Consider the following 16,819-nt stretch of genomic DNA (forward strand, 5'->3'; position numbering starts at 1 on the left):
GTGTTTGTCAGTAAGCACAGGTGTGATAGTTGAGTGAAACCTAATGCAAAAAAGTGCACAGGTGTCAGAATTTAGCATGATTTCCAGTTTATAGAAGTTAGAAAACAAGAGGTCAGCTAGGCATGTGTCTGATTTTAGAGATAACAAAGTGTCGAGCTGGATGAACACAGTCAGCCAAGCAGCACCTTAGGAGCACAAAAGCTGACGTTTCGGGTCTCGACCCTGTGTTCATCCAGCTCTGCACTTGGTTATCTCAGATTCTCCAGCATCTGCAGTTCCCATTATCTCATGTGTCTGATTTTTCAGTTTTAATTTTTTATGCCACCTGATCTGGTGGCAATTGTAAAATCAATCATTTGCCCACAGAAACATCAAACAAAGTGACTATCCTTAGGTGAGAGTTTTCTGTTTCTTTCCTGGTGTCTAAGTATCAGAGCATTGAAGAGGGTGCCTAGGGCAAGAGCGGTTGCCAGTTCCTGACAGGAGAATGCATTTCTGTTCCCAATGAAAATTGTCCTGACTCATCTCTGCTCCTCATATCCACTACATGCAGTAAGACACCTATTTTAGAATCCATAAATGAAGTTGGATTCCACTCTATTCCATTACTTAGTCATTAGCTCTTGTTTCGTTTCATTTCATTTTATGTTGTGTCAAGGACAATTTATTCCACCAACCCTGCATAGTCTTGGCAAAGGCTGACAAGAACTTAAAATCCATTTGACTCTTCATAAATACTGGAACACTTATCCAACCATATCCCTTTAAGGGTGCATGTTGCTTTTGTGTTGTTTCTTAATTGTAATAGCTGTTGGTGCAGAGCCAAAACTGTGCTGGGAGCTAATTCTTGTTATTCAAATTAGCTGACTATGCAAAATGAAGTACTCAGCTCAGTTTGCTTTGGGGCAACTTGATTCAAGCAGCCGGCCGCCCCAGGCACATAGTTTGCTGCCTTTGCAAAATTGGGGCCAACATGTACACAACTAGATTATATTTTCCTGCATCCTCTGAGCTTTGGGGTTTCTCCTGCATCATGTGCTGTTGTGAATGTGGAACTGATAGATGCAATAATTTGCTTCACAGTGAATAATACACTTCTGGAAGTAGATGCCTCCTAAACAGCTATAATGATAGCTGTGATTGTGTTTCTAAACATTGTTTTTGGATGATGCTGTCATGTTTGCATTTTGTTCCCCATGCTCAGTCGGTCTGAGAAGGTGGTCATAGGCTTTCTCCTTGAACCATTGCAGTCCTAGTGCCTTTGCTGCATCTAAAGAGATTGACCTAGTGACAATTAAGAAAATGGCAGGATATGTTGTGCGACTCACAAACTGAACTTGTAGCTGCTGGTCTTGTCATGATTTTTCTACTCTTGGCCTTCTCTGTAATTGTTGTTGCAGGGATGGGAGTTGCTGTTGAAATAACTTTGGAAAACTGCTATTTAAAATCTTACAAATTATGTATAATGCAACAAAGGTGTGCAAATGATCAAGGGGAGGGCACATATATATCACAAATCTACCTGGCACTTGTTAGTCCAAAGCAAATATTCTAAAAGTCGTGTTGTTGTTGATGTGGGAATATTTCATTTCAGATGATTTATGAATGGAACTGAAGGCTGTGTGAAATCACTGTTGCGACTTATGATGGAAGGAAGTTCATCAATAAAGTACTTGAACATGGCCGAGATGAGAAACACTATCATATCCCACTTCTTTTGAGCCAGAAGTGAACTCAGGCTTCCCTTCGAGTCTCTTTGACCTTAGTACCTCCACAGTACGTTGTTGCCAAATTCAATCTTGATGTAACCTGCAGCCAGTATAATCCCTCCTCTGGTATTCTGCTTTTGTGGATTATATTTGGTCAATGGTGAAGTGCAAACTGGAGCCAATGGTTCTTGCAGCAAAATATCAGAGAGTTTCTTCATGTTAAGTAGGTTTCATTTGGTGGTACTAATGATGATGCCATTTGTCATTTTATTGATGATTGGGAGGAGGCTGATAGAACTGACTTGGCCATGTTACATTAATCCTTTCATTTTTGAAAACTTGTATTGTGCCTGGGAAATTCTACACATCCGCAGATAACTGCCTGGGGCATAACTGTGAGGGAAATTTTTGGTGAAGTAGTTGACTGTTATTGCAGGCTTCTAGTTTTACTGATGCTCATAGACATATGCATCATGCACCATTATGTTAATATATAATTCACAGAGGTAAGAGGTGAGAGGAGGAAAGAGGACTGTTATCTTTCTCTTTCATCCAAGAGGGGGAAAGGATTTGCTTTTATACAAGACTTTTCATGGTGTATCAAAGCATTTTACAGCCAACTATGTACTTTAGGGGCTGGATTGTGACATGTGAATTATTAATTTAATTTGATGTATTCTGGCTAAAACTTTTTTTTGTGTGATAACGTTTGTTCATGTCTCAATGTCTACTTGGGTAAAAGTGAGTTATTAAGTGTTTGAAGTCTTTGTTATTAACAATTAACAACCTAACAATTAGCATTTTTATGGGATTACGGGAACACTATTTTTTTTAATGAAAGAGCATTTCTGAATTGGTGTGCTGCCAAACATTAGGCATTTGCATATGGTTCAATGGTATGTATGCAACATATACTGGCTGAATGAGCATGGGAGTGATACTTTGGCAGTGAGCTAGCATACACAGTTTGAGGGATCATAGAAAATACCTTGGGGCATTAAGTCGGCACGGTGAGTATGAGAGGTTATGACGAACATGTGGGAATGAGGTATTGTGAAAGGAGAAGGCTAGAGTGCCTAATTAATTGTTTTTGTTGCAATTGGGATGAAGTTGCTGGGAACCAAAATGGGCCAGTGAGCAGCTCACCTGAGCACTCACCTGCCACTTGGCTACCTCACACTTGATTGCAGGATCAGTGGGCTTGAGTCCACCCCACACCCAAGCCCCTCCTGACAAAAAAATGCACAGTTTCAGGGCCCTGTAGCTGCGGCAGACCTGCTGAGCATGAAAAATTCTTGACTCAAGGAACCCACTTTTAATGCTGAAGGTCTAATCCCTAACGTATATCATCAGCTGTAAAACACTTTGAGGCATCTAGCATCATGAAAAGTGCTGCCTCAATGCATGTGTTTCTCTTTTGTCTTTTCAAAAAGCGAGGAAGATAATAATTCTCCTTCTCTTACCTCTTAACATTACAAATTTTATGTGAACAGAAAGGTGCAAAATCTATAAATCTATGGGCGCCGGTAGAACAAGCAGCCTGATAATGCTGTGACTTACTCCTAATTTGGTAAGTGAACATAATCAAGGTCCATTGTTACTATTCACTGAAATGGGGAAGGAATTTTTACATTACTCTCATACATTTTCATGCCTTTTTTAAAAACTCAGCTCCTATGTTGTTTTTGCATTTTCTCCATCTGCCTATGATTTGTTCCAATGTGTCATCAGAATTCCACCAAGCTGAAGTGTTCTCAATCAACAGCAACCAAGAATACCTCTCAAGAAATCAATTTGAAGTACTCAGCTCGAGGATTATTTAAATGCACTTTCAATTCAAGGTACAGGGTGCATGCAAATTAAAAGCCAGCAAGTTATCATTGAATACATGCTTTTGCCTTGTGAATGCAACCAAACCAGAATAACTGGTAAAAAGAGTCCACCAATCAAAACATAAACTCAAATTAACATCCCAAATGCTTCAAAGAAATGTAATTTTGGATACAATTTTCCCCTTCTGATTGTTAAGAATGCAAAATACTGTTTACAAAACAAAAACTTATTCACAAGTGCATGTTTCACCACTCCTATAAGAATGATTTTTTGTGACTATCTTACTGGTAGTTGAATCTTGGAAGTTACAAAGTGGGAAGACAGCATTTTCCTCACGGGGCCTCCACTGGCAATATCCTGTGGGTCCCACCTTCTCTCATTGCATTTTCCCTTCACTAACCTCTACCAATTTAGATTTGTTGTTTTCAACTACTCATGCAATAAACCTTTAAATGATTGCTTCAATTGTCATCATTGGTGAAGAATTCTATGTCCTAACTTGTCCTCTATGCAAAAAATTTGTATTTTCTGAGAATAATCTTGAGCACGTGTGCCTTTGGTACTGATTTGTCACGCAGCATAAAATCTTGTCAGTTTATATTCTGACTTGTTTTCTTCAAAACAAGTTGAAAGTTGAAAAATTGCATTTCAATGAAAAAAATCTCAAATCTTTAAAACTAATCTTTCTATCTTTAACTTTTCACTGCTAGTTGGTGTATTAATTTTTTTTGGGCCCATTATATGACTTTAATACTAATGTTAAATTGCACGTGCTGAATTGGACATAACTGTGGCTGAACAATGTGTCACATGAATTCAACACCATTTCCTATTGTATGTTGAACATAACAGCTAAGTAAAATCCTCTTTTCTTTGTTTTTCTCCTCTGTTATGTTATTGTTTGAAGTATACTTCCTTTCATTTGATTTCCTTATTTCCCTGAAGTTTACTGGTTCACAATTTCCTGCATTGAACCACCCATTTTCCCCCTGCTCAAATAAATCCATGTGCTTGTGTAGTCTGCAGCAAAAATTTGCAATACCCATAACTTGGTGTAATCATCAAGCTTCAAAATCATTCTTCCTTCACCTATGCCAAAATCTTAAATATTTTAAATGAGAAACAAAAAACCCATCATAGCCCCATTGCTACCTGCATCCTGCCAATCAAAACAATGCCTCTACTTCTGTTTTTCTTTATATATGAGATATCTGCCTGTCCATTGAGATAACTTATCTTAATCGGTTACCCATGGCTAATTCTGTAAAGCCGCATTTATCTTCTGATGGCGGTATAAAATAAATTTCAAATAAGCTTCCTGTTGCACAATTTGTCATACTTTTTTCGATCCATTGACTGCAATATAGATGGAAATGATTTTAGGAGTATGACAGGCAAGCCTGGTTTCAAAGCAAAGATTTCATTCAATTCAATGAGCAGTAATAAACACAGTTGTCATGATCTCAAAACTGTTGTCATTACTCTGTGAAACTGACAGTAATTTCTGGCATCTGCATATGAAATTAAATGTGAAAATCCAGAAATTACTGTCAGAGATATCTTATTCCTCTGCTTGTGCACTTTTGAAGTCTTTAGAGTTGAAAAACATAAGAATCACTGGATTGATGTTAATTTCAACTTTTTTTGCTTTATTAATACCCCTGTAAAATCTCATGCAAAAGGTACGTCTTGGTGCGTGAGGTATTGCGAGATTTTTAATGATGTACCTAATCATTATGGTTGCCAAACAATTACTCTACCCTAAAAAAATTAATCTTGTATTTATGGATTGTTAAATTTTTGCAATATGATAAAAATACTCCATGGATTATTCAAATAAATGTTTCCACCCTAATTTACCCTAATCTTACAGTCTGCAAAATTTTAAAGAAACGTAATGGAGAATTTGGGTTAGAGGAGTGGCAATCATAGTCAGATTGTTACTCTGCTTCTACTTTTCTTTATACAAAAGGAAGGAACTCCACTTTTCGAACCAGACATTCCACTCATAGGTCATGCAGAAATGCAGAGTGTACATTTAATCTAACTGTGTCTTCATAGGATAATCAGGGGAAGATAAACTACACCCCCTTTTTCATATTAGTAATTCCATATTCCATAACTTCAATGTCCAGCAGCACAGATAACCTTTCACAGGAGCTGTCAAAGCAGCTAAGTGTGAGGCTAGGGTATCAAGTGGGTAGGGAGCCAGGATTCAAGATGGTTACGGCGTTAGATTAGTAGAGTACCAATTAAGTGGGATGCCAGTTGGTTAGGAGGCTTGGGAACAAGATAGTAAGGTATGTCGAGTGCCAGATAATTAGGGAGTCAAGTGGATAGATTCCCTTTGTGCCAAGTGTTAGGGTGCCAAGATGAGAAACGTCTCCAGATAACTAATTCAGTGTTTAATGTAAATTGTGGTGAAACGGGTCATGTGGTTCTGCAGGCTTTTGAGCTGAAGGGGTTGCTGGCTGTTGTTTCAGGCAGGCAGGAGGAAAGAGGCAGTGGTAGTAGGGGTGAGTGGTGTCAGCCAGAGTCAAGAGGGTGTAAGGGCTTAGAGGAAATGTAGTTGAATATGTGAGAGTTGAATTGTTAGTCAATTTAATAGTTATCCAGGACTTGGTCTCGGCTTTTAATAATCTGACAAGTCCTGGGCTTAACATTAAATATATCAGAACACTCCAAGTTCACTGATTTAACTGAATACTTTTGGAGAATTCCAGGTGCAGGGGAATTATCTAGTGGAAGTTTCAATTTCCTGTGCAGTTCTCTTGGAATCTGCTCTGTTTAGGATTCTGCAAGGTCTGAACATGCAAATCTAGTCTATGCTACAGAAATGACTATCTGGTGATTGGAACATTGAAAAATAAAGACATTGCTTCCTCCTTTATGAGAATTCTTCAATGTGATAGTGCTGTTAAGAAGGTTTACAGCGTGTTAGGTTTTATTGGTCGAGGGATTGAGTTCCGGAGCCATGATGTCGTGCTGCAACTGTACAAAACGCTAGTGCAGCCTCACTTGGAATATTGCGTGCAGTTCTGGTAGCCCCATTACAGGAAGGACGTGGAAGCATTGGAAAAGGTGCAGAGGAGATTTACCAGGATGTTGCCTGGTCTGGAGCGCAGGCCCTATGAAGAAAGGCTGAGGGACTTGGGTCTGTTCTCATTGGAGAGAAGGAGGCTAAGAGGGGATTTAATAGAGACATACTTTATAATCAGAGGTTTAGATAGGGTGGGCAGTGAGAGGATGATGACTTCAGCTTGTACAAGGGGGCATAGCTACAAATTGAGGGGTGATAGATTTAAGACAGATGCCAGAGGCAGGTTCTTTACTCAGAGAGTGGTAAGGGCGTGGAACGCCCTGCCTGCCAATGTAGTTAACTCAGCCACATTAGGGGCATTTAAACAGTCCTTGGATAAGCATATGGATAATGATGGGATAGTGTAGGGGGATGGGCTTAGATTAGTTCACAGGTCGGTGCAACATCGAGGGCCGAAGGGTCTGTTCTGCGCTGTATTGTTCTATGTTCCATGTTCTATGATTCGTTACTTAGCCTGCTTGATGATATCACTGTCGATCACTGGCGTCATAAACAAATCAGCATCAAGAAAGTTGAAATCACTGGATGACAATTTGGAAATACACTAACCAAACCAACAGCCCATCATGGTATCAAAGAAGTTCATGAGCTCTTTCAAAAGTGAACAGGAGAAGAATCCACAGGGCAGCCATCAAGCTCTTTCAAATGAGTAGCAAGTGCAATCACTTTGCTGCTGATGACAAAATTGAGAAGTAAGTTCAAATTCTCTTCAAAGAGACTGATAGTTTCTGTTAATGGGATAAACGCCAGTAGGTGGCACACCACACCACGCCACTGGACTTAGAGAATACAGAAACATTCAGGAAGGATTTTTGAAAGGCACTTTGCTTCTAGCAAAATCGGATATTTCCTGTTGTGCAACAGGATTTATTTCAACCATTCACAGTGTAAAGTGACTAGACTATAGCAACCATTGAAAAACAGTCCATCTTTTCTACCAAAGCATCTGACACTATAGATGCATACACAGGTAACTGTGGCATCAGGGTTTCATTTGTTTTTATCACAGTGATGCAGTAACTAAGGGCAAGGTTAATCTCAATCACATGCCAATTAGAAGAAGGAAAGAAACTTTAAAATTATAGCAAATTGATTGTGGAGCACAGGACTAACACAAATTAATTCGTAAATAATCAATTGTTCTGAATTACTGTATTGTCAGCCTTCATTCAGGATTTGTGTTTAATTGATGGATGTGGAAATTGTAGAGCAGTCAGATGCTTCAATATGTACAAGTTGCAGCTAATTCTCCTTGATAGATACAAGAGCTAGCGTTTCTGGTTTTCTTTTTGATTGGAACCTGGAGCACTTGAATATTTGCCAAAGTCAATGACAGTTCCTTCATGTTGATCAGATTCAGAGATTGACTCCTTTTACCAAATTGCTAATAGTGTCAGGTACTTCTGCAATACCAGGGAGTGATAAAAGATTCCACTACCAGGGACTTGAAACAAAAGTCTCCCAGCAGACTATCTACCCTGTCAAACATGAAGCAGACTGATACTGTTAGTGGCTGGGAAGGTATGGGATCCCAAGACTGGGTCGCTAACTACCAGTGTCAGTCATTGTGGAACTGAACAGTTGTTCCCTTGGCTTCACAACTAATTGGATGCACACAATCAAATTTATCAATCTAGGTATACAAGGAAATGTGTAATGTTTCTGTAGTGAGTTCAGAGTAGTGTTTGTTGTGTGGGACTAGAAATGGTGCAATACTTATTAGTTACATTGATACTTATTAATTGCAATGATATTACTAATTGAATAGAACCTTTAATCACAGTGAATTTGTTGAAATCAGCAGAAACGGATTAAATCTAGATTGGTAATCATCGTGGGACTTCTATATGGCTAAGACACTGAATGACAATTTGGGAATAAACTAACCAAAGCAACGGCACATCATGGTATCAAAGAAGGTCATGACCTCTTTCAAAATTTGCATTCTGCATGTAAACATCTGATAGAATCCCACGTAGGCGCATTCAAAAAAGTGAACAGGAGAAGCATCCACAGGGAATGTATAAAAGGAAGAAAACAGAAGGCAGGAGTCAACAGACAAATTTCTGGTGAATAAAATTGAGATGATTCCAGTGATAAATCATAAATGACCTACAGTCATCTCACAATGACAACCTAAAGGTTGGATGTACGATTTGTTTGAAACTGTTTAAAATTCTCAATAAAGGTGTTAGATTTAGTGTGACATTGTGTCAATAATAATTCTTAGTCTTTGAATCTAAGGTAGAAGTAAAATTACCTGCAGGTAGTTCAATAAAGTCATCACCTTGTACGCAATCCAATGCAGAACCACTGTGAGCGTGCATTAAATGAGTTTGCAGTGTAGGTGGAAAGTGAAATGTGTTTTATCACAGCAAGTCGAAATGAGATATTTATTTTATTTGTTCATAGGATGTGGGCATCAGCTGCTAGACCAGTATTTATTGCTGATTCCAAATATTCTTGCTATTAAAAAAATGGTGAGCTGCCTTCTTGAACTGTTGTAGTATTTGTGTTATAGCTGCACGTACAGTGCTGTGAGGGAGGGAGTTGCAAGATTTTGAGCCAGCATCAGTGAAGGAATACTTCTCAAGTCAGGATACCATGTATCTTGAAGGGGAAGTGTAGGTGTTGGTGTTCCCATGCATTTACTGGCATTGCCCTTCTAGATGGTAGAGTCCAAGGTTCGGAAAGTGCTGTAAAAGGAGTATTGGTGAGTTGATGGTTACATGATTTGGCCATTCAGTACATGTATAAAATAAGCCTATTTATACCTACACGAATATGGGAGAACACTCATATTTAAGCACCAGAATTTAAACAGATTTGCTTACGTATCTTGACAGCATCTTTCAATCAAGAATGACTTCTCTCACTGTTTCAGAGATAATAGGAACTGCAGATGCCGGAGAATCTGTGATAACAAGGTATAGAGCTGGATGAACACAGCAGGCCAAGCAGCAATTTTGGAGCAGAAAAGCTGATGTTTTGGGCCTAGACCCTTCTCTAGGCCCAAAATATCAGCTTTCCTGCTCGATAATGTTGCTTGGCCTGCTGTGTTCATCCAGCTCTACACCTTGACCTCTCTCACTGTGTTGCTTGAGCCTCTACAGTCAGGATCATTACCCAGAGGAAAGGAGACCTTCCTCCTTACCTCAGGGACAGGGTCCTGGATGCTTTGCTGACCACCACAGTAGGTCACACCACCAGATCAAGCCAGCCTGGATGCAAATTACAACCGAACTGATACTCAACAGTGTAGTAAGAAAGTTGACGATTTTCCTTGCCTTGAAGCAGTAAGTGCCATTTTCTCTCTACTCCCTCACATTCACAGGATCACCATTCACTCAAACTCTTCTACTGCACTATAATTCTCACTATTGTATACATCATGACCTTTCAATGGCTCTCACTCATTTCATCCTCCAAATTACAAACTGCCCCACTGCATCCCACCCATGCTTCCTACTCATTCAATGGGAACACTTTACCAGCTCTCCTGCTCATGCATCCTCATTGACTGTTCTTCAAACCATTTCCATTATAGTCAATCTCTCTCATTGTCTCAATGCACACAACATTGGCCAAGCCAACCATGGCCTGCTGTATTTCCACATTACTTTGCTCCATCCCAGACTTATGTCTCCACAGTGTCTCAGCTGACCAACATGTAATTCCTGGATTGCTTGCATTTGACCTGCAGGGCTGATCATAACTCAATACCAAGACTGCAAGGACATGGTAGGAACATGAGGTAGCTAACCATGGCTAAACCCCTGGGTAGGAGTTGAGCAAGCTGTTTGACAGGGATCTATGCCCAGATCCTTAACCTTTTACAACATATATCAATGAATAGATGAGGTAATTGGAGGCTGTGTCATTAAATTCATCGACAACACCAAGACGAGTGAAAAAGTACATTGCAAAGATGATATCTGGTAGCTGCTGACGGATGTAGCTAAGTTCATGAGCTGAAATTTTCCAGATGGACTATAATACAGGAAAATGTGGAGTTTTTCAATTTAGCAGAAAGAATGCAAAAGCAGGGTAACATTTAAATTCAGAAGGAATGAGGAAGTCTGAAATGCAGGGTGATTTACATACGTTAGCATGAGTCACAACAGGTTGTTATGTAGGCACATGTCATCAAGGTGGCAAATGGAATTCTATCCTTTATTGCAAGAGAAATTGAAAATAATAGTGAGGGTATTGTGCTCAAGTTAAACAGGGTACTGCTGAGGCCACAGCACAAATACTGTGTGCAGTTTTAGTCTTTTTTTATTTAATTCCTGGGATGTGGGCATCGCTGGCTATGGACCTGGTATTTAATGATGGTGCCAGTGGTGTGAATGTCACGTAGTCGTGGTGAATATCTCCACCTCTCCTGCTACACATTTCCCCAAGGAAGATGCCCAAGAACCTAAGGCTGCATAATTAGTAACTCAAAGAGCAGATGATTGCATGAGAAAAGTCACTCTGCGACATGGCAACCTGGACACCATGAATCACATTCTGAAATACACTCTTACTGAAAATGGGAATATTCAGCCCCACATCTTGTCGTGAATATTCTGTATTGTGTACTAACTCCCTCACAAGCCAGCTGTCATATTTCAGATGTTCTCTGTGTGACACATTATTCTGCTCACCCTAACATTGTTCTGTTTCTGTTAATTGATTACCAGTTCATGAAAAATATAGCAGCATGTTAGATCTCTGAAAATAAACTGCATTTTTTTTAAACCAATGTGCTGGAAGTTTAGGAGTATCTATATTATATGTTTTATATCATGCATTTAGAGAGACAAAAAATTCTCCTTGACACAACCCGCCTGCGAGACTTTTTTAAAATTGTCTTTTGTATTCTCATTTTCTGATAATTTTCGCAGGAGATTGTTCTGCAAATATATATCAGGAGCTGTGGCACAAATACAAGAATATATTTGTTTCCACGACTACTGTTTAAAAACACACAGGTCCTTTTGAATCTCTGCCATTAGATTAGCTTCATTGTTTCTTTCTGAAAGTTATTTTTAGTTTACATTAATTTGTTTACTAAATGACCTTGGCTCTTCAATGACCCCTTTGGCACAGTTGAAATGGACCTAGAGTTACCTCAAAATACTACAATGCACTGAGTTCATAATGTATCAAAGTCCTTCCACTTAATGTGTAATTTTGAATTTCATGAATTGAATCATCTGTTTGTATACAACAAACAGATTACCTGTTCATCGTATTAGACTTGAGTAATATTTGTGTACCACTTTGGACACTTTTGTTGCATTTCTGGTCAAGGAGACTAGTGAAAGGACAAAATCTGAATTGCTTAAAAGGATAAGGCTACATTTTACTAATAGAGACTGGAAAGGAGCAAAAACCAAGCACTGGGAGACTGATAACGTTAAGTATTAACAGATGATTGACAGACCTTGAGCATGAATGACTGCAATGCTGAAAATCAACAGCCTCATGCTTGAATGCCCGTGTATTAAATAATTAGGAATGCCAAGCACAAGCACAGATACAGCAGCTATAGCAAATTGTGAACAGAGTGATTTTGAAAGGAAATGAAAAGGTGGATGGAATATTTTCCTAACAGGTAAGAAAAAAGTACTTAATTATCAAACAGTAAGTCAATTTGCAAAGAAATAAAGCTTACTTTTTTCAGTTCAAGTTATCTTCATGACTTGAACTAAATTTGCTCTTTGCTTACTTCGAGTTCAAGAATACCACTGATATCAGCACCAACACAACTGAATTATTGAGTGTATACTAGATAGTGAATCTTGTATTGAAATAAAAACTTGAAAAATATCAAGTATAATTGGCACTGATTTGTTGAGGCAAGTTTTGTGATGTAAATAGAGGTCTTTTTGACAAAGCTAGATAAAAGAGAGTGAAGTAGAAATGGATATGAATTTCAATAAGTATTTATTAAGATATCTCTCAAAAAATAGCCATGATCTTGCAGTGAAAGTAGCAGCAGGGATAAAAAGTGAGATGGAAAACAGGAAATAAAGCATTAGAGTCACAGAGCCATACGGGTCTACAACACAGAAAAAGGACCTTCACTCCATGAAGTCTGTTGTGGTCAAGTACAAGCACCTAATGTGTAATGGCATTGCATTTTGATGCTACAATGACGCATAAGTGTAAAAGTTTGCTCTGAGTAAAGAAGCAAGATTCAGTGCTTCGTCCATTTTCACTCACTGGGAGTACAGATGATGTGGATTTGGCAATCAGGAATAATGTCTCAAAATGTTTAAGACTAGAGGGCCTCCTCATAAGTGAGGATGTCTTCAAGTAAAACTATGAAAAAACATGTTGGTGTTTTGAATGATACGTAGGTGGAAGATAGAGTTTTCATAACATATATTCGAAGTAATGAACCAGAATGTGCTGTCACAGTAATGGTGAGTTTAATGGTGCTCACTTTTAGTTATTCACAAATGATTCAGAAACTCCACAGGTAGTGAAATGTAGAAATCTAAAAGTTGTTGCTCCAAGTCAAGTTTTCAAAAACATCACCTTTCTGTGAGCCTCACAATCCTAATGTATTGAATGGCATGAGCTAGTGGAATTAAACCCACTTCAGGAATTTCAGCTTTGTCATGGCTTGTTGAAGTCTTCTTTCTAACCGTTTTATTACTCTTACTTATTGCTAAGTAAGTAACCTCTCTGGGTTGAATATTAACTATTACAAGTGTGGAATTTCATTCCTAATGTTATAAATATTGCTGGGGATTTTGAAATTGCAAAGGGCAAGATTCAGATTCACAGCAATTCACACTTATTTATGTTTATTTCTTTAAATTTAGCTGCGCTTCCTCTTTTCATTCTGTTACTATCTCTTCCGGCTTCTATCCTGTTCTAAAAAAGGGTCACTGGTCCCAAAGTGTTAACTCTACTTTCTCTCCACAGATGCTGCCATACTTATTGACTTTATCCACCATTTTTTTTATTCATTGATTCATATAGCAGGGAAACAGACCCCTCGATCCAACTTATCTATGCCAACCAAATGTCCTAAATTCGTCTAGTCTCATTTGCTAGCATTTGGCCCGTACTTTAAACCTACGTCCTCTAGATTCCTGGGGAAAAAGACCTTGATTATTCACCCTTTCAATTCAGTTTGTTTTTGTGATTTCCAGCAACACAGTTCTTTGGTTTTATTTTCTTTCCTATTTCTTTTCTCTCTTCATCCAATCTTCCTCTCACTCCCTGTATTTCTCTTTCTGTACCTGATTTAACATTGATTTTATGCTCCTAATTTAAACTTTCAATTCAGTCTTAGGCGCTGTTAATTTCATAGTCCTTCTATGAGATTGGTTAAGGAGTAATTTAGGCACTTGCTCTATTCTGTTCCAGTCGAGACACCCAGTTTCCTCCGCTTTGATATTATCCACTTACATGACCAGCAACATTTCGTGCAAAGAATTAAAGCATTTAAATATGTAGACACCAGCCTGACTTATGCCAGTTGTTGTTAGATGTTTTTCAACTCTTAATTATGGCCCAAAACATTATTGGGAAAAAAAAACAGATGAAGTGATACTGACTAATTTAAGTGAACAGAAACAGAGGAGTTCATATAAAGACATGAAAGACCAACAGGAACATGGGCAAAATGCAGAACTATGTTTGTGTGGCAGGAAGCGAGTTCCAGAAGAGGAATTATTTTCACTTAAAACATGGGTAGATGGCTTTCCATTCACTGACCTGGTATAAATATGGAAAATGCTGGCAATACTCAGCAAGTTAGGCAGCATCTTTGGAAGATACAGAATTACTTTTCAGGTTTGACAAAAAGTCGTCAACCTGATTTGTTAACTATTTTTCTCTCTCCACAAATGTTGCCAGACTTGCTGTGTTTTTCAGCACTTTCCATTTTTATTTTAGATTCCCAGCATTCACAGGTACTGCTTCCAGTTTGTGTTCACCTGGGAGTGGGTTCAAGTGTAAATGAGGTCCCATTGACTTACTGTGCGCTTCTTTTCATGTGGTTCCTGACAGCACCAAGCCACCAAACTGCAGTTAGCAGTTAAAATGATGGCCAGATGGACCTCAGTGAAAATGGAATCAAAAGGCAATACACTTCAATTTACATGCCTTCCTCTTCCTTCACTCATCCTGTGACACACAGGTGCTGTGGATTAAAATTAATTCCTAAATGATAATAGAGAAATTTTATATTGCAATATTTTCACTATGTGACTACTTATTGTAGCAAGTAAACTTTATAAACAGAAATTGAAAATATTAGCAACACTGACAATATCTTACTCATAAACTGTTGTCCAGCCATTTTCATTGTTCTTCGTTGCTAGCAGACCGGTGTTACCGTGGTATGTCATCATTGCTAGGTCAAGGCCCTTTGCAGATACTCTTTTCAAGGCCCCGTTGTTGCTGATAGTTAGCCAATATACCTGACCACCCGGCACCACAAGCCAGAGAGGTGTGCCATTAGCATCTCTCCGAATGTGTAGCGAATCGCCATTGTTGCCAGTGATGGAGCTAAGATCACGCTCACTGGTATAGCTGAAGTTGTAAACGTAGTCTCCTGTTATTAGATTCAAGGTATTCAAGTGGGTCCCATTAATGTTAAAGAGATACAGCTCTTGATCTGCTGGTGAAGCCACTTCGTATACATTCAAGTGATTGTAGCGGGGTTTATTCCTGCTCACCGCTCGGATCCGGATATTAGCAAGGTCCGCTATATATAGTGTGCCATCTGGAGAAACAGCCAAGGAGGTTGGTGTTTTCAACTTTGCGTCCTTGGCATAGCTACCATCACCTAGGGAATAAAGAAAATGTATTGATATTAATGATCAAAATCATCAACTAGAAACAATTAGAATAAATCTGAGCATCCACATAAACCTGATGCTATAATTTGGAGAAAAGTACAGCTCACAGGAAAGGCCTCTGACTCACTCAAAGCTACAGCCCTCTCTCTTCTTTCCCATCCCTGCCAAACACTTTGCTTTGCATTAGCTTAGAAGAGCAGTTTATTCTGTAGCTATTATTTTGAGAAACTGATGAGACTGTGCTTAATAAATAATCAGCTGTTCTATTCTTCTTCTCAGGAAGGCAGTTGATCCTCAGTTTCACAACTTCCACTCAAGGTAGGCAGGGAGAGCAGGTCCTATATCTGCAACAGCTGAAATAGGGATCAAACTCCATGCTGTTGGCACCGATCTGATCTAGACACCCATCCTGTCAACTTGATCCTGTGTTGCTGTGAGAACATGTACTTGCATGTTGCAGTCCAAAACAATGAACAGTGACTTGAGGCTTTTCTTGTCATAACATGGCTGACCAGGAATCTCTCTTTCTCCTGCTACCTACCATTGGCATCTGACTGAAGTATTTACAGGTTGATACTCAAGCCATCTGGCTGTGTTTGGAATGAGTTAAGAATTTGACCGTCAAATTCCAGAGCAAGACTTGAACCTGGCCCTTCCAGCCCTTTGAAAGTGTAGACACTTGCTGGGGGACAGGATGGCATGTGGCAGCAGAGCATTGATTCCTTTCCAAAGTGTCCATTCTTTTGGTGAGAATCTAAACAGCAAACATCAGCTGGCTATTTGACATTTTAATGGGAATCACAATCAAGCTAGACACTAAACTTGGTTGACAAGTAGGTGTCAGAATCCTGGGCTGCTATTTCACTTCGTTTTGCGGAGGGCCTGAAGCCAATTGTGTTGGCTCAAGTGCTTTGTCAGTGCTTCAGTCGCTCTGCAGCAATTTACCGAACACAATATTGGACAAAATGTGAAAATCTATGAGATTATACCTTGTGATAGGGAAACATTTCACCGAGAAATATATTTATTATAGCTTTCTTTGGAGTGAGGATAATGGTCAGAAATTGTTTTGTTTTGATAATCCTCACCATCAAAGTCACAGAGCCCACTGTCACTAACACTGTGCCTACAGGTGAAGAATAGCTATTTGAGTAAGCTATCAGAGTGTGTCTGGACCGAAGACTTGAATGCAAGTCACAACTTTCAGGAGGGATAGAGGAGAGATTATGTACAGTATGGTGAAATATGCTGAACGAACCACCACTTATATTTGGTAACAACGGCAACATAGGCTACAGCCAATGGAAAAAATCATCACTTTGCTCATGAATGACACATGACAACACTAACAGATCTGCTGTACAAAG

The 16,819-nt window shown here is 39.0% G+C and overlaps 1 protein-coding gene across 13 annotated transcripts in view; it reads right to left on the reverse strand.

The window, feature by feature from the left end:
* The window catches only part of tenm1 (teneurin transmembrane protein 1), a 2,164,854-nt gene that overhangs the window by 39,148 nt on the left and 2,108,887 nt on the right, over nt 1-16,819 (reverse strand). For all 13 annotated transcript variants that reach the window (XM_048544387.1, XM_059651404.1, XM_059651405.1 and 10 more), the window contains one exon: nt 14,929-15,439. In XM_048544387.1, coding sequence (XP_048400344.1) covers nt 14,929-15,439 — 511 coding nt within the window. The remainder of the gene's footprint in view (nt 1-14,928; nt 15,440-16,819) is intronic.

The sequence above is a fragment of the Stegostoma tigrinum genome, chromosome 15 (assembly GCF_030684315.1).
Source record: "Stegostoma tigrinum isolate sSteTig4 chromosome 15, sSteTig4.hap1, whole genome shotgun sequence".
Classification (NCBI taxonomy): domain Eukaryota; kingdom Metazoa; phylum Chordata; class Chondrichthyes; order Orectolobiformes; family Stegostomatidae; genus Stegostoma; species Stegostoma tigrinum.